Genomic DNA, 17,655 nt, shown 5'->3' with positions numbered 1-17,655 from the left:
TCGTTAAATACGTAAGTTCATTACGTCACAATATTAGAATAAAATAAGGAATGATAGGAATCAAAAATAGACTAGATAAGTAATTTGTTATGTTTGAATAGAATAAATTTTATCATTTTTGCACAATTTTTTTTTAAACCACCTGCAATCAGCCTCTTGGCTTGTATCAGATTTTATGAATATCTTTTTCTTGGCACAAATGTAAATCAATTTTGAATTAGGATCGTATAGTATGGTTCATTTTTGCTTCTTTCTCAAGTTAAAATATATGTTTTTATAAGATAATATTGTTTTTAATGAAATAAGAACCAATTCGATCAATCTACCAGTATATCAAGAATATTTCTCTTGTCTATAACTTTAAACGCCTAGTGCCTTTATAGCGTGGTAGCGTATTTAAAAAATTATGTTTTGACCACAATCAAATCACGACGATACCGTATAGAACAACATGACGGTTCTATTGACCAAAAATCTAAGGTCCCGGCTGAATTCTATGTATTAGGTACTTAATAACAACGTCTATCGGTTTAATCGGTTACAACAGACTTTGACTGTAACTTATTATTATGAAAAAGTTCTTATTAAAAATACTTTATATGACATTTGTAAGCCTACTTTTATATGACTGATAGCGCGTTTTTTTATAATGAATCAATCCGAATGTTCCATTTTTTTATATAAACGATTAATTATAATGTCAAATGTTGTAAATTATCGCTTACCTTACACTTCCAGCCATACTTGGGTACAGTAGCCATAACGGGTCGCAAACACATCGCATGGTAGAGCTTATCGCACTGCTCACACGTCACGGCACGAGACTCCGGCCCACCTAGGGCTTCGCCCCGACACACTTGGCACACGCGGCAGGAGCGACATGACCAACCCGCGCGGACGCCTAACAGATAAGTGTTATTAAATGCTTTTTATGGAAGAATATAAAACAATGTATATTAAGTATTGTATTGCTTTTATGAATGAACATTTTGTTGTTCATAAGTGTATATAGTTACCATGAATAAATAAATTTTTATTGAATTTATTCTTGGAAATGCCAAGGTTAAGATAATTAAAAACTCTTTTTACATATACTATTTAATTATATGAATGTATTTTTAGCAACTAGCTGAAAAAGTCAAAACAATGGCTTTCTTTAATTATACGTTTAATTATGTTGGACTTTCTTTGTCATATTGGAGTCGAAATTAAATATACTAACCCGGTAATTGTGAAAGACCGACACAAGTCCCGTGATAATGTCCACCGCAAACCACACACGTCATTAGATTCGACATATCCCCGATCGTGCGACAAGTGCGACAATCGATATCGGCAGTACCTAAGAAAATCCCAAACAAATATACTTTGTGAACAGGTAAAAACAAACCAATTTTAAATTAGGTAAGTAGTAGTCTGTGCTTATAGAATACTTATGTATAATCTGTGGAATATATAGGACCTCATTTGCCGTTAACTTTTTTTAGACTAGTAATGTAGCTTGTAACTTTTAATACTGACTGATTCTAGGAATTAAAATTTTACATAATCATATTATACAAAAAATTATACATAAAATGAAGTAAACGTACCAACAAGTGGAGCCTGATATAGGTGATCTTTACAAAATGATGATTTATTTTGAAAATCCATTAAACCTCCTGATGCCAGAACACACGGCAAATGGTAATATTTACTGCAACTCATCTGTAAAAGACAAATATATTACTACATACATGAATACATTTTTAATATTAAACAATATTATAATTTCCATTATATTTCAAATAAATATCTATTAATGTTTTCTATTACTAAGATCTAAAGCAAAAATAATAGACGCGGCAAAAATGGTGTGCCGCCTGAAATGGCGTTGGGCAGGGCACACAGCAAGAACAAGTGACAACAGATGGAGCGAGAGAGTGCTGCACTGGTACCCGCGCGGCACGAGCCGGCCGCAGGGGCGCCCACGCCGACGCTGGGCAGATGACATCATCGCAGTCGCCGGGGTTACCTGGCCGCGCCTGGCCCGCGACAGACGCGAGTGGAACCGGAAGGAGGAGGCCTATGTCCAACGGTGGACAAACCAAAACTTAAGTGAATGACTTTTTATTGTCCCCTAATTTTAAAGTTTTTTGGAAATAAAGGCTATTATTATTATTATTATAAGATCTAAAGCCTCACCTTGCATGGTATGCTTGCGCCATGCCTCTGGCAGAATGAACATTTTCGAGAGAGAGCAGCAGTCACAATCCCCTTAACCCTCGCTTCCTCTAGTTGTTCCTTATCATCATCAGGTCCTGATGCCACCTCATCTTGAAAAGGCGGGCTGAATTCCAGGCAACAACGATGGATATAAATCATTCCCAAGGACACCAATGATGGCAATTCCAATGATTCCAGATGACCAATGATTGATAGCTCATCTGTATGTTCCATGTTGTAAAGTGGGGTCCTGTTATAGATTGATAATAGACAATTTAAGACAAAGCTGTTATTAAAAATTTACAACTTTTTTCTTAAAAAATCTACTAAAACATAGAATACTGAATTTAAACATAATGATCATTATTTTAAATTAATAGGATTTTCATTTATATTTATAGGAATAATAGTTCCTTACATCAAAAATCCCTTTTTATACTTACTTGCATTTATTAAATGATTTCTGTCTTCTACTTAAAGGTAAAGCTTGCTGCAGGTTCACATCCATCATATCAAGCGGAGGTGAGGCTAATCCAGCCGGCATGTTTGTAGGGGTGCTAGGTGTAGGTGTAGTAGGGGTAATACTTCCAGGAGTAATTCCACCACTTATGCTGCTTGGAGTAACTCCACCAGAGTTTGGTCCTGGAGTTATATTGCCTTCTTCTTCAACATGACATGGTAACTGTCTCATTTCCCCTTGCCCTAGTTGGCTTCGTTCACTGAGGTTGCATAGAGCACAAACTTTTCCCGGCCTAAATGTTAATTTATTAGGAATCAGGGTTCTACATGTAAAATTAACATTTTTAATTAACTTTTTCTTTATACAGTAAATACAAAATACATATATACATAATGAGATATATCTGCATGTACAAGTTCTACAGGTATTTCAATATTTGATTCATGTTGTGTAACTTACCATTTTTCGGGTATATATGGAGGCTCTTCAGGAGCTGGCATAGTGAAATCATCATCTTCACCCATGTCATCTAAAGCATCATCTCTACTGGTACGATGTCTTTTTGCACCTCGAACTGTACCTGGCACTCCTCTATATCTATGAAAAGATAAATGACTATACTGAATTATTATACTTTAAGTGCTTGTTTCAGGAAAAACAAAATCCATGTATGTTTCTCCTTGAAATTATTTCTTTGTTGTACCTTCAACTCTTCTTATGTCTTAATTTCTTTAATTACTGAACTGTTTATATCTCACACACTCAATATCAATTCAGATTCATATGAAGTTCTAATACAATGTTAGATTCTTCTAATAAATATTTTTATATTGATTATTAAATATATTACCTTCTAACAATTTTTCCTTCCCGTGCCAATTTCGCACCTTCTTTTCGTGGCCTGCCAGGGCCCCGTCGCCCAGATGTGAAAAAAGGACGAGTGTATGTTTGATGAAAAAATTGTGTTTGGGATATAGCACCGTGAGGTGAGGCTGGCTCTTCACCTCGTGGAGATGACGCACATGACGTCGGTGTTGATGCTGCGCCTGCATAAAAGTCTGTAGAATTTCACAATACGTAAAACCATCTAGATAAATAAATAAAAATATAAACATGCAAAATATAAATAAAGATTTTGATAGAATTCATAAAAAGCAGAAACGAAGCAAGTAAACAAAAAACAGAACAGGAATCGTGTCTCATTAAAATTTTACTTGGGACGAACCTGAAGACGGTTGCGCTTCACATTCCTCATCAGATCCATCGTCGGCTAAAGAATCCACGTCTAAGACTCCCTCATCCGGTACGTCCATCTAAAATGTATATTCAATAATAACGATACTGTTTAGTAGTATTGGAAGCTCAAACTTTACACCAAACAATAATGTAATGACCGCCATAATGATCGACAAGTGGATACACTGTAAAAACTCACCGCAATGCTTTGCGATGGACTTGTAAAGAACTAAAATTATGAAAACACTTTTGTAATTGATTTTAAATTCATTGCTTTCATGTTTCTTTATTCATCATTATAAAAATAATGGAAAATAAAATTATGTACAACACTCGCTTGCGACAGCAAGTGCAAACGGAAGTAGTGCTGTGCTTATAATTTGTGTGAATAGATATTACCGGTTAAAAACCGTAAAAGCTTGAATTACATTTTCCTAGTTGCTCCAAATATGGAAAGGTAGATAACTTCTTAATTATTCTCATATATGTATTTTATTTTATTTTTCAACATTATGATGAAGTTGCTCATTTTTTATCGATTTCTAATTTATCGCATTGCATTTCAATTTTTCGTTATTTGTTGAGGCAAAACAGATCCGTGCAATTTCATATAATAATAACCGTCAGTTTGATATTTTATTTTATTATTTGTTGAAATATTATTATAATTAATGGCAGCATTTATTTTTCACAAACTATCAGTATACAATCTGTAGCTCAGTTAATCCTGTTGCCATGATAAATTTTTAGAGCTCAAAAATCTTGCAAAATTTTAACTAAGTTTTTTAGTCACAATAACGTTTATTCTTTTTATAACAAATAATATATAGCATGTAGTAAAAATACAATTGATAGATCCATTGGCAATTTTTACAATGGCTGTTGCTGATTTGTGTTATGCTTATTTGCGAAAAAAGGTAAATATCGTAAATGTTGGCAGAAAGTTTCCGTGCGGACCATTATTTTGGAAGGAATCTCGCTGTTGCCCTTAAGGGCCTTTGTAATACGGCTCGGGCTGTTTTAGTGAGAGTAGCTCGATCTGAATGGTCGTTTTTCCTGCGACTAGCGCAAGAGCGTCTTCTGTGAGACTTGAACCTCGGCTTGCACCGTTGCGGGGCGGTAAAGCGCCTGCAGGTCACGACCAATATCACTAAAGAGAGTAAAGGCGGTTTTTGTACCCTAAGTTCTACGTATGCATATTATATATGATATTGAGAGAAATATGAAACCATTTGAAATGATTTCTGATGACATCTTCTAAATTTTTTTCTTGATTTATAATATAATCGATATTATCGGTTTGTGAAGCACAATAACCGTAAATAACTTTGTAGTATGAAAAATATCAATTGTCAAATGTTATGTCATGAAAACTGCAATATAAAAGTCATAATGTGTACAAATTAGTTATATATATTATGAAAACAGCAGTTTCAAGATAAACTAAAGAAAAAAATAGAAAATACGAGAAGCTATTGGTTTTCGCTTACAAGATTTTGTTCAAGCTAAAAGTGTAATTGACAACTGATAAATGTCAATGTCAAAAAAAATGGCAACAAAAAGGATGGCCTGGTTGGCCGGTTCGGTTGTACCGACTGGTGACAGCCGAGTACCGAATACCGATGCATGCTGAAGTTGGCGGAGAGGTAACCCGTAAGTCGTAACCGGTAACCGGTCAAATTGTTGACTTGTGGTAACGTGTCGGTTGTTTGTTGGTTTGGTATCCTTTTGGTTGAATATTTCTAAATAATTTGAGTATCGATATATAAATATATTTTCATAAGTTTATAAATATTTATAATGGTAAAACCAATAATCCTACCTGTTTTACTTGTATGTTTTACAAGTTACTGTAATTCAACTTTATTTGAATCTGATTCTTGTTATTCTTTTGGAAGCGGCAATGTATTTCCCGGTGGAGCAAGAAAAATTGACCACAAACTACAATTTACTAAGGCTATGAGTAAGATTGTTATCTATCCTTTATTTGTATTATAAACATAAGAAGCTTTATAGCTTAGCTGGATTCAGTACCCTTAAATTTTTTAACGTACATATGGCTAATTGGCCATTCAAATACTGGTTATTTAAGTAACTAAGGCAATTTATGTAATTCTGATAAGTTCGTAAACCGTCTAAAAGAGGTAGGAGTCAGATAGATTTTGATTAAAATACCGTTACACTGTAACTTGTATTATAATGTAACTTGAGAGGTATCCATAATGAATAAAGTATATATTAGAGTGATTTGTTTTCAGTTTCAAAACCAGCCCCTGAGTGGGAAGCAACAGCTATTGTAAATGGAGAAATCACCCAATTAAAACTGTCAAGTTTCAGAGGGAAATATTTAGTATTTTTCTTTTATCCTCTAGACTTGTAAGTATCAACATTTTATATTGCAGAATAAGCTTTGCTTTAAACCGAAAAATGGTTTTAAATTTTCCAAACTGTTTTTATATATATTTTTAATATTTTTCCAGCACTTTTGTATGCCCTACTGAAATATTGGCTTTCTCAGAAAGAATTGAAGAGTTCAAAAAACTTAATACTGAAGTAGTGGCATGTTCTGTTGACTCCCATTTTACACACTTAGCATGGATTAATACTCCCCGTAAGGAAGGTGGACTTGGTAAAATTAATATTCCACTTGTGAGTGATCTGACACATTCTATAGCTAAAGAGTATGGTGTATATTTAGAAGATTTAGGACATACATTACGAGGTCTCTTCATTATTGATGATAAGGGGGTTCTGAGACAGATAACTATGAATGACTTGCCAGTTGGTAGATCAGTTGATGAAACACTGAGGTTGGTCCAAGCCTTCCAATATACCGACAAACATGGGGAAGTCTGTCCTGCTGGATGGAAACCAGGTCAAGACACTGTGAGTATGAGCAGTTATAAGTAAATATATATATATGTTCAGTAGAGATTCTTAATTTTTAAATATAAAATCTAGCTAAATTAGTCGGAACACTGATAATCAAAATTATTGTCTGTTTTAGAAGTTTATTAACAATAGCAAGGTTGATTGGTTTGATTGAACTTATCAACATTTTTTCCTCCCCTTATCTATCATAATATAGCTTCAAAGAGATAAGTTAATTATATGCACATGTTGTGTTCCAAATGTTTTATACAAATTATTTTGATTACAGATTATACCAAACCCAGAGGAAAAAAGAAAGTACTTTGAAAAAGTCTCCAAAAACTGATGGAGCCATTGTTTCCTATATAAAAAACACTTAATATTTATCTTTTTAAGTTTTGTTTATACATACTGTGTAAACTCTATGAATGATCACTTTATTTAAATGATTTAACTCCCTTATATGTTAAAATAACTTGACTGATTCCTTTAAACATCAATCTAATGTTACAGTATCTTGCTATTTCGAATTTACACATTTTTTTTTGCCTTTCGAGACTACTAAATATGATTACAATAGTGTGATAGTTTATTGCATTTATATTATATAAAATTTTAAGGGCATGTTTAGGGCAGAATATAAAGTTTTTGTCACAAATTAATAATTCCCTCTATTTTTAACAAGGTGCTATTCATCAATTTGCATAATAATCACGAAACTAATAAAAATAAATTAATCATGTATTTCAACTGTTTTTACGTCATAATGTATAATATGAACAACTACTAGGTATTTTATCAGAAGCAATTTATTTTCGTAACTAATTTATTAGTATTTTATACATTGAAGTCATCACAATTTATTATATAAGAGACTTTATAATACATTTTATATGTTTTTCTAAACATGAAGTTTTCTTTTATTATTCATGGATCAGTAGTTGATGATCTGGTTAAACTTAAACTCATCTGCAAATACCTAACTATGTTATTATTAAACTACTTAGAAAAGTAATAGTACTTTTAACAATGTTATTCAATGCCATTTTTAGAAAATTACTACCCAAAGATATCAGAAATAATTATGATTGCAAAGCCAGAGAAACTACCAACAGAACCTAGCTCATACAGGCCTATAAGTCTTCTCCCTACAATGTCAAAATTTTTTGAAAAAACTTTTTTGCGGAGATTAAAACCAGTTCTGGATCAAAACATGATTATATTATACCCAATCAGCAATTTGGTTTCTGGAAAAAACATGATACTATAGAACAAGTACATCGAGTGGTTCACAAAATAAGAATCGCTAGAGAAAAAAGTACTCTTTTTTTTCTTTAGCGATTGTTGTTCTCACGAGTATGTAAGTGCGTGCTCCTATTCCACCATGCCTCCTGCTGACAGGGAACAAATCTTTGTTTTCAGTTTATTTTATTAATCTTTATTACTCAAGATGTCATATGGAACATGGTTGCAGCTCCTTACAAACGTTGAGTAAAAGAGAAAACCTGGCGATTAAAAAGAGTGGCGGAGTGTTTATTGCCAGTTCTTCTCTTCCGTTCTACGCCCTTGATTTGAGAACTGGCAGTAAATGTAAAATTAGGATTTAATGTATATTTCTTTTTTTGACGTTCATAAGTGTACATTGTGTTACCTACAAGAATAAATGATTTTGAATAGCTGAAACGAAAGCTCGCTGAATAACATAAATGCACCCTGTTAAGTATCCTGTTGTATTATAACAAGCAAATGAGGAAATTTCAAAGAAAACCTATTAAATTTCGAACTTACCAAACCCAATCGTTAGTAGGTATTATTATTATGTAGACTACACAATTTCTAGTTTTAGGTGCTCGTCTTTTGGGCATTTCCTTGTGCTGAAAAGATTTCTGAATTGTGATTTTAACAGCCTGCAAAATAATAATAGCAATGTTTATTTCACACATCATTATAGTCAAGGCAACAAACCGTCGAGGCCCAGTTCAATATAAACATGGGCGGTTCGTAAATTTATGGGGCTCTCCACTCTGGGCTATTACAGGGAAGTGCCCCGTAGCAGACGCACATGCACACACGACAAAACAAAACACAAAATAAGCGACGGGAATCCCCGTTAAATACGATAGTCGCGTAAGAGTTGATTGATCTCAGGGTTTCCAACATTATGATTTTAAATTCATTCTTTATTAAAAATATCGCCTCTTGTTTTCAGTGGGGACTGGGGCTCGTAAGGGCTCTGGGCTGCAGCCCAAAAAGCCCTTACGCTCCTGAATATAAGATAAATATAAATCTATATTTCTTGTTAAAGATTTTGCGTGAAGAGGTTGCGTGCAATCAAGACTGAGAAGGTTTTGGATTACAAATGTGTTATTAAAACGAATTTATTTTACGGCTATCATAGTCATTCGTGTTAAGTAAATAAGTATTACATTATTTATTTTATTTAAGTGTTATACATATATCGAATATAATATTTTGTAAATGTTAACATCTGAACCAAGACAATGTAATACGGCCTAATTGGTAAATGAAAAGTGGGAATAACTAATATTTTCCAGTTTAATAGTATGAATTTATAAAACGTAAAATAAAGTGTTGTTAAAACCTAATATATTAAAACTTAGAATACTAAATAAAGTTAATTTTCCCGCTTTTTTTTGGTGTGATGAAATACGTTCCTCTAATATTAGATGTTAAGTTAAATGTATGATGACTAATAAGAAATAATAGAAGCAGTTTCTCACATTTTATATGACATTGTTTCTACTTTCGGAATCCTTAGTCGATATTGAAGCCTGAAGGTGACCTGTAGGTATGTTGATAATATGAATCTTCAGCATTTTAAAATGCTGCTAAGATAAAATGATTGGTCTTGCTATCGACCTTCAAATTAAACAAACGTACAAAAGAGCAACAAACTATTATATACGTTCTCATGATTGCTTTATTTACTTTTTTTTGTTACTTTAAATCGTCAACATCGTCAACGTCGACGGCAATTTACATAAAGATTCAAAAAAAATACAGTTGCCGTTGATTACGTGGCCGCACTTCTTCGCAGCTAGGTGTAAACAGGTACCATTTCGATACATTTATACGTTCATAACGTACATTTATAATTTACTAGGTGACCCGGCGAACTTTGTTCCGCCTTAGACGCCATAAATGAGCAGATTTTAGTTTTTATTAAGTTAATTGTTCTATTATATAAACTTGTCAGGTTTAGCTGATCCGATAGTTATGACTATGAATATTGAATTTGAATTGGTATAATTCATAAAAAGAGTGTTTTTTATTCTAATGCTTTATGGTATACAACATTCTTAGTTTTTTTATCTTCTCTTTGACTATATTTGCAGCACGCATTCAGTCAATTCTATGTCAAATTTTAATAATTTTATGCGGTGGTTACCTTATTTTTTTCAATCATAAGAACCTTCTCCTGATAATAACGAACAGAACAGAAAAAGAATTAGCGAAATCGGTCCAGCCGTTCAGGCGTGATGCCGTGACCAAGGGAAATAGGGATTCATTTTTATATGTATAGAAGATATATCAAACTGAAGCTATTTTTTTTCTATTAATTGTAGTATATGGGTGCCTAGTTTAATCTATATTATTCGCAGCGTAAAGTGCATGGCGTGGCGTTATTAGATATTATACTTACTGATTATAAAGAAATTATTATATTTATCGCATCAGTAGGTATAAAAAATTCTGGGTGGTAATCAAATTTAAAATTAAAACTGATGAAATATGCGATATATCAATATTTCATCAGTTTTAATTCGATAAATCAATAAAAGACTTCTTGTCTGTTGTCAAATTTTAGTCATAGCGATAACTTTCGATAAGATATTAATCTGTAATTTATTATATAATAGTGACCAAATCTTAGACGAAAATGTGGAAAAACATAAATGTTGAAAATAAGGAAACCGATACTTGGACCAGTGAGCAAGTCACAAGTCAAAAGCTTGTGACTTGCCACAGAAGCATGGAATGGAGCAGACTCAACGATAGGAAAAGAGCCTATCCAAAGGAAGACGAGGAGAAAGGGAAGAAGAAATGGGAAGACCAATTCTTAAAAGGCCGGCAACGCACTCGCGAGCCCTCTGGCATTGAGGGTGTCCATGGGCGGCGGTATCACTTAACATCAGGTGAGCCTCCTGCCCGTTTGCCCCCTGTTCTATAAAAAAAAAAAACGCAATGGCCAGAGCCAAAAGGCTCATGCATGCAAAAGTCAAATGGAGATGGACACGACACCTGCTCAGAGGCCAGAGAGAAAAAACTCACTCATTGGACTTGCTACATCACCAAGCCCTGCGCTTACAGGTAGACCATGCGCGCAGTGGGATGTCTTTAAAAAAACAACTGGTCCTCTTTGGCAAAGACTTGCCAAAGATAGGAAGCAAAGGAAGCTGTGTAGCAAAACCTTTTTAAACAACTTTTTTTATATACTAAACTTTCTCTTGTATAATTTGTTTTAAAATATTTTCATAGTAAAATAAGCGCGTACTATACTTACTTGGTACTTGGCAATATATCTGCCCGAGTTGCTAATATCTATCAATTAAGGTTATTAAATCTTGTAGTTGTAGTCATTCAGCCAATCAGTACTAGTGTATGCATTCAACTAATAAATACTGATGTCAGATAAGAGTTACAGATTTATCATGGAAACAACTACTACCCAATACATTGTAAAGTAAGTCCAATAAATTTTATTTATGAGTTCTTTAAAAGACCGATAATAATCGAAGCTCCAAGCTTGAAAGGCTATTTTTCATTTATTATTTCTGCTTTCTTGTTGCCATCGCTGCGGCACTATTTTATTGATTCAGTAATTATTGTCGACAGTCGACGCGAGCTATACTAAAGTTTTTGGAGGACGCGAAGGCTATTTACCATCAGTTGACGCCACTGCTCAGTCACCTCTGTAACATAAAATCAGGGTTTTGCTGTGAGCAACCGGTTCCACTACAATTTTGTTTGCCAAATCATAAGTTTTTTGTTAGACAATTTTAAATCAAATACAACTTTGGGTGGTCAGATTGATACTCGCAACTCAGGTCAGTGCTTACATAATTCATTCTAAGTGAATTGTAGTCGATATAAATTGCATTTGTACGGTTATTGCACTTGCATATTGTGTTGTGGTCATGGAGAGTTTGCGCTCAATAAATGCACTTTTTGCGATTGGTATCGTGTGCATGGCAAATCTATCTCCCCTCCATTTGGTCTGCTCAAAGATTAATGACAGGTATATCTCAATTATATCACGTGAACAGATAGTAACATCACACGTAGCTCTAGTATATAAACAGTTTATTTACAGTCTACGTTAGCAAATAAAATACTGAAGTGTTAAACAATAGTACCTATAGTTCTATCAATTTTACAGGTATACGAAGTTATATTTAGAAGCTTTAAGATTTTTGTATCAGTTGTGATCGTTTTAAGTTAATGGGTAATTCAAATAGCAATAGGTAAGTTTAGAAATTATGAGACGGTTTTCCAACAAATTCATATTTTTTCATATGTCAAAACCGGTCTACCGCATCAGGTAAATCCACCTTTCATAGCATTAGTTACCAACCGCTATTTATGAAATTAGTATATACAATTAGTGTTTTAAGGTTTTTTTGGTTTGTGCCAATTATATTTAATTGTACTAATTAATTTATTTAAAGTCCTTAACAAATTTAAAACTTATAAATGATAGCGATGTAAACGATTGGACTTATTAAATTTAAATGACTTCAAAATACAATAATAGATATCAGAAATATATTAAAAATGTTAATATAATTATAGTTATATAAAGATCTGTGGAAACCGATTATGTAAATTAATTTATATCAGGGTGCCCAATGATCAAATCACGGAAAATTAAATTTAGGATAATATTCCTGAAAAAAAACCACAGATACACATTGTCGCACAGTGTAATCCAAACTTGCATTGTTTCAACACTGTTTTGATTTACAATCACGTCATTTCAGCACAATGGTCGACCCGGTGAGATTTGTGAGTTATGAAGACATGTTGAAGGTCATTCACGAGCCCGAGAAAGTGATAATTGATGTACGCAATCCAGATGAAATTGAATCAACTGGCAAAATTCCTTCCAGTTTAAATATACCCTGTAAGTAAAACCCAAAGATAAAATTCGGAAAGTTACGTGTACTAAGGATGAAAGTTGGTAAACAGCTGGTCTCCAGGCCAAAGGGCCTGTAGACCTTGAGTTTAACTGGCTGGCCCCAAGGTCAAAAAGTTGTATATATCCCAAGCAGCTGGAATAATTTGTTTCATTACTTAAATATATTGGCTATATCAAATTACGATTAATAATATAGGAATTGAACGTTTTCAAAACCAGGTTCAGGTACTCTGTATTCCTTTTCAGTAAACACTGTATCCGACACTCTTGCGTCGATGCCTGATGATGAATTCCTGAAACAGTACCAACGACCAAAGCCGTCAGCATCTGACGAGTTAATTTTCTACTGCAAATCCGGGAGACGTTCTCAAGAGGCCCTTGACAAAGCATTGAAACTGGGATTTTCAAAGTAAATACCAATCTGACTGAAATGATCTTGTGATAATTAAGATTTCCTTTTATTGTCATAGTAAAAATATAATTGTCATGTACATTCTTAATTTTTAGATACAAGCATTGGAATATACCTACTACATACAAAAGTACCTAAAATATTTATAACATTTCATTTATTACGCGTCATAGTGATTTTAATTATTTAAAACACCGGAGGAAATTTAACCATGTATTTTGTTAAATAAAAACATATATTTTCAGCTCCAAGTCGTACTTAGGAAGTTGGGAGGACTGGTCAAGCAAGCAGAAGTAAACAATCACTGGAGAAGACAACTTCAATCGATGATCGAGATCCATCACCACTATTATCTTTTTACAGTTATGCTATAATTTTAAGGCCTAAAATAAATATTTGCGCAAAATGATGTGTTTTATGTATCTGCTGGGGCTTCGTCACATACACTCGTCTATACTACTACGTTCTAACGCTCCAGTAGGTTAAGCTATTTATAATCGTAAAGAGTCCTATGAAATTCGCCCCTTAATTTACGTATTTTTCACGCAATTCTATTATTAAATATGTACCTAACCGGATTTCTCAACAAAAAACGACCTTAAGCCTAAATAACCAAATACTACCTCATCAAAACATGACTCGCAAAATGAATGAAGGTCATAATTCTTTATTACTAAAGAGCCTTTAATAAAGCTGAACAAAAATCTATAGAGTTAGCTGCAAATTAGTTATATTATTAGACATTCTAGAATATGTTTTAATTTTTTTATCTAGTGTATTATATAGTTTGCCTTTGCCTAACTTCTGCAGACGAACAGTCATTTTTAAATATTGTTTATTTTTATAGATTACTTATAATCAGTTACTTATAGTATTTTGTAGATTTTAAACTATTTGACCATTCTTTACCTCCTATCTTACCTATTTACCAAACATAAAACACTATATTGTGTCATTTTGGAGTTGTTCCATTATATCCCCTTAGGTTTTTTTATTTGCAATCATCCTTTATGTAACTGTTTCGAAAGAATTCCAATAACACTTTGGTTTCGAACGTGTTGCCGCCGTGGGTGAGTATTTACGTATCCGAACACGAAAATTTATCAGAGTAATCATGATAAATATATTCGATAAGTTTTATACTAGTTACTTAGCAACTTTCAAGGGACCACTATCACAAAAACGATAATTTTAGTCAATCCAATAACACATATTTCGTGTGATGGATTAAATGAGTATCTTGCGCACGATTATTCGTAAATATTCAAAAATGGCCGATCCAGCGAGAGTTGTTAAGTTTTACGATATGCTTAAGTACATTCATGAGCCTACAAAAGTGATAATCGATGTACGTAATCCAGATGAATTTAAAGATGGGAACATTCCGACCAGTAGAAATATACCAGGTATGTATTTATGTACATGTATCTATTTTTACTATTAAATATACTTAGGGCCTGTTTCACAATGTCCGGATAAGTTCCAAATAAGCTATTTGTTACTTATTGGTAGGATAGACAGTATTTTTGCGTTTCACGACTGTCAGATAGCGCTATACGTCATGAAATGCGAAGTATCTTATTCGGAACTTTTATCTTTCGAATAATTTATGTGTTGCATAGCTATTTGGCACTTTATCCATACATTGTGAAACAGGCCCTTAGTGTATTAACGTGAAGCTGAATTGGCCAAGTCTTTAGTTATTTCAGGGTAAGACGTCCTGCATTTGAATCTCAGCAAAACACTTACTGTTACTTGCTGAAAGATGATTGCATTATAATGAAATGTAAAATATACCTACATTAAATTTTACACAAGTACTGCATTGCGAGCAAGTAGTACCCACAGCTTGAATTTTCAATCTCAAACTTATAGAAACGATGTACCTTCAGTATTTTCGTTTCTGTTAACTATCAATCCAATAAAGGAATTCTAAAGTGACTGGACAATCTAAATTATTTCGTAATTGCTCATAGCATTATATAAGGCGTTGTGTATTAACCAAAACGAATTAGGTTTTTTTTAATAATTTTCACTTATATTTTTCAGTGGGAGTTATACGTGAGGCTCTTTCAATGACAGAGGAAGTCTTCAAGAAAACTTACCTGAGCGAGAAACCTTTAGAATCAGCGGAGATAATATTCTACTGTAAATCAGGAAAACGAGCGACTATGGCTGTGGAGCATGCATTAGAACTTGGGTATTCAAAGTATGTATCTTAGAATGTGTAATGTGTTATCTCTCTGACAAGAAATGGTTTTATTAATGCCTACAATGAAGTAGTGGCTACTTCTTGATTCAACATTGTGAGCTAGGAACACATGGCATGAGGCAATAGTTAATCTTTTGCTGCAGGTCAATATTTTTTTTTCAAGATATCTCTGATAACTTAACATTAATAAGTACATATAATTTAGTAAAACTAACAAAAAAATGACTAAGTGCTATTAATGCATGTGTTGCATGGAAATAAATAATGAATTCTTTGTTTCTTGATATAAACTTTATTTCAGGTCTAAAGTGTACATTGGGAGCTATGATGACTGGTCAACCCATTAATTAATACAAATATATACATTATAGGATTTAGCAGTTATGGCGTTAAGATTTAATTTATTTACAAAAAATATATTTATGCATTTAATTTGATTTAATATTATATGGTAAATTAAATATAGTATAATTCATTTACAACATTATTTACGATAGATACAGTTCAAGTATGTACTTTACAAGCAGGTCTAACAGAATTTTCTAATTATATTCAATAACCAAAGTCAATATTACCAATTTTGTTACCAAGTTCCAAACTATATAACATTTATTGTCAAATTTCACTGTGTTTTACTTGCCCAATCTGTATAACTTCCAACATAATTCTTAGCACTGTAAGACAAAATTAAATGTTAAATGATAATTCCTTATCAATTAATACCAATGCCATAGATATACTGACTTTTTATAACCAAGGTTGATAGCATTCTGCTGAGCCATACCCGATCTTTTGCCAATCATACAATAAAAAATTATTTCACTGTCATCTGAAGGTTTCTCTTTATTATATTGTTTAGCAAATTCATTTTCTGGCATAGTACTAAGTACGGGTGTTACATTGCCCACTGAAATGAAACATATTTTAACAACAATTCACATAACTCTTATCATAAATTTCTATAAATAGTTATCATGGGCCTCTGGAATCATAATAATCAACATATTTTCCATGTATGTAATGAATATAGATTTTATTTATAAGCATTATTATAAAATTGAACTAATGAGTCTGTGTTTCATCATTCTAATAACTAATTTAACATTAAATGTGAAAAAGCTACATAACTTAAATACAGTAAATTTTAACATTCTATAAGAACTTACATGGTATGTTAATACTATTCGGAATTTTTCCATGTTCCTTAATTTCATCAGGTTCCCGGACATCAATAATTAGGATATTGCGATTATTTATTGCTTTATTAACATACTCAAAGTCAACTGTAACATCTTCAACTTTAACTTGTTCTGCATATGTGCGAACTAGTGAATTTTTTAAAGTTGGATAGTTAAACGCTGAAAAAATATTATACAATTATAATATTAAAAAATACAATTTTTGTCAGCAGGACAGGACATGTTCAGTAAATTAGTACATTCAGCAATCTTGCGGTATAATTAAAAACCTACAAAAACAAGATCCTATTGTTTACGTACACTGTAATGAACCATTTCTGGTTGATGAAATAAAACTTTGATTTGATAATATTTTCAAAACTTGATAAGATGTCGCCAATGTGCGGCGAGATAAAATACGACCGATCATATTGAAATAACGATGGTTTTGATAGGTCAAGGATTAAGGAATTAAACCTACTAAATATGCGTAAAATGTAAAATTGACTACTATTTATAATAAAATTTCAAAATTTAAATAGACGTCTAATTACAGTTTACACTTCACAGACTATAATAAATTCTAAAGTCTACACGCAACTCCCAACTTCCAACACCCAGTAAACACAAATGACAGGTGGTCGGTGGAAGAGTAAATAAAATAAAGAAATACTGACATATTATAATACCTTATTATCTAAAAGTTTTACTTAAAGTTTAGGTTTTGAACCATAGATTCGTTACACTATAGGTGCATATACATATTATGTAATTTATATAAGTGATGCATTAAATTGTGTTAGAAGTTCTAAAAGTTTAACAGAGATTTTAGCAAATAATTTAATCACGCTTCTCACCTAATACTTTTGAATTAGTTATCTAGTTACGGCTTATTGCCACCTTTGCTTAAATTAAGTGAAA

At 32.7% G+C, this 17,655-nt stretch overlaps 5 protein-coding genes across 19 annotated transcripts in view; 3 read left to right on the top strand and 2 right to left on the bottom strand.

Moving 5' to 3' along the window:
- Positions 1-4,246, bottom strand: part of LOC110995177 (histone-lysine N-methyltransferase 2C) — a 40,183-nt gene extending 35,937 nt beyond the window's left edge. For 11 of the 12 annotated variants that reach the window (XM_022262215.2, XM_022262216.2, XM_022262221.2 and 8 more), the window contains exons 1-9: positions 4,101-4,246; positions 3,891-3,978; positions 3,516-3,723; positions 3,125-3,262; positions 2,649-2,957; positions 2,185-2,455; positions 1,593-1,707; positions 1,223-1,342; positions 726-901 (exon numbers count right to left, since the gene is read on the bottom strand). In XM_022262215.2, the coding sequence (XP_022117907.2) occupies positions 726-901; positions 1,223-1,342; positions 1,593-1,707; positions 2,185-2,455; positions 2,649-2,957; positions 3,125-3,262; positions 3,516-3,723; positions 3,891-3,978 (1,425 nt within the window). In that variant the 5' untranslated portion in view covers positions 4,101-4,246. The remainder of the gene's footprint in view (positions 1-725; positions 902-1,222; positions 1,343-1,592; positions 1,708-2,184; positions 2,456-2,648; positions 2,958-3,124; positions 3,263-3,515; positions 3,724-3,890; positions 3,979-4,100) is intronic. The other variant, XM_022262217.2, reaches the window with a different exon arrangement.
- Positions 4,247-5,541: 1,295 nt separating this feature from the next.
- On the top strand, positions 5,542-7,660 carry LOC110995187 (peroxiredoxin-4). Its single transcript, XM_022262238.2, has 4 exons — positions 5,542-5,864; positions 6,160-6,277; positions 6,382-6,787; positions 7,062-7,660. Exons 1-4 carry the CDS (start codon positions 5,702-5,704, stop codon positions 7,116-7,118), a joined length of 744 nt encoding a protein of 247 aa, XP_022117930.2. The 5' UTR covers positions 5,542-5,701; the 3' UTR covers positions 7,119-7,660.
- Positions 7,661-11,819: 4,159 nt separating this feature from the next.
- Positions 11,820-13,750, top strand: LOC110995168 (thiosulfate sulfurtransferase/rhodanese-like domain-containing protein 3). Of its 4 annotated transcripts, none has more exons than XM_022262203.2 (4): positions 11,820-11,841; positions 12,775-12,917; positions 13,179-13,341; positions 13,590-13,750. In XM_022262203.2, the coding sequence occupies exons 2-4, from the start codon at positions 12,779-12,781 to the stop codon at positions 13,639-13,641; spliced, it is 354 nt and encodes a 117-aa protein (XP_022117895.2). In that variant the 5' UTR covers positions 11,820-11,841; positions 12,775-12,778; the 3' UTR covers positions 13,642-13,750. The 4 variants fall into 4 exon arrangements, with proteins under 4 accessions (XP_022117895.2, XP_022117891.2, XP_022117893.2 ...); XM_022262199.2 differs by lacking the exon at positions 11,820-11,841 and adding an exon at positions 11,893-12,032; XM_022262201.2 differs by lacking the exon at positions 11,820-11,841 and adding an exon at positions 12,042-12,173.
- Positions 13,751-14,479: 729 nt separating this feature from the next.
- Positions 14,480-16,291, top strand: LOC110995183 (putative thiosulfate sulfurtransferase, mitochondrial). The gene is made up of 3 exons (XM_022262230.2): positions 14,480-14,750; positions 15,394-15,553; positions 15,858-16,291. The coding sequence occupies exons 1-3, from the start codon at positions 14,576-14,578 to the stop codon at positions 15,901-15,903; spliced, it is 381 nt and encodes a 126-aa protein (XP_022117922.2). The 5' UTR covers positions 14,480-14,575; the 3' UTR covers positions 15,904-16,291.
- LOC110995182 (putative thiosulfate sulfurtransferase, mitochondrial) lies at positions 15,826-17,370 on the bottom strand. The gene is made up of 4 exons (XM_022262229.2): positions 17,056-17,370; positions 16,723-16,914; positions 16,301-16,463; positions 15,826-16,230 (listed from the first exon to the last, which is right to left on the bottom strand). Exons 1-4 carry the CDS (start codon positions 17,162-17,164, stop codon positions 16,179-16,181), a joined length of 516 nt encoding a protein of 171 aa, XP_022117921.1. The 5' UTR covers positions 17,165-17,370; the 3' UTR covers positions 15,826-16,178.
- Positions 17,371-17,655: the final 285 nt, after the last annotated feature.

The sequence above is a fragment of the Pieris rapae genome, chromosome 2 (assembly GCF_905147795.1).
Source record: "Pieris rapae chromosome 2, ilPieRapa1.1, whole genome shotgun sequence".
NCBI lineage: Eukaryota > Metazoa > Arthropoda > Insecta > Lepidoptera > Pieridae > Pieris > Pieris rapae.
Note: the sequence above shows the minus strand (reverse complement) of the source record. Positions and strands in the feature narration are given on the sequence as shown.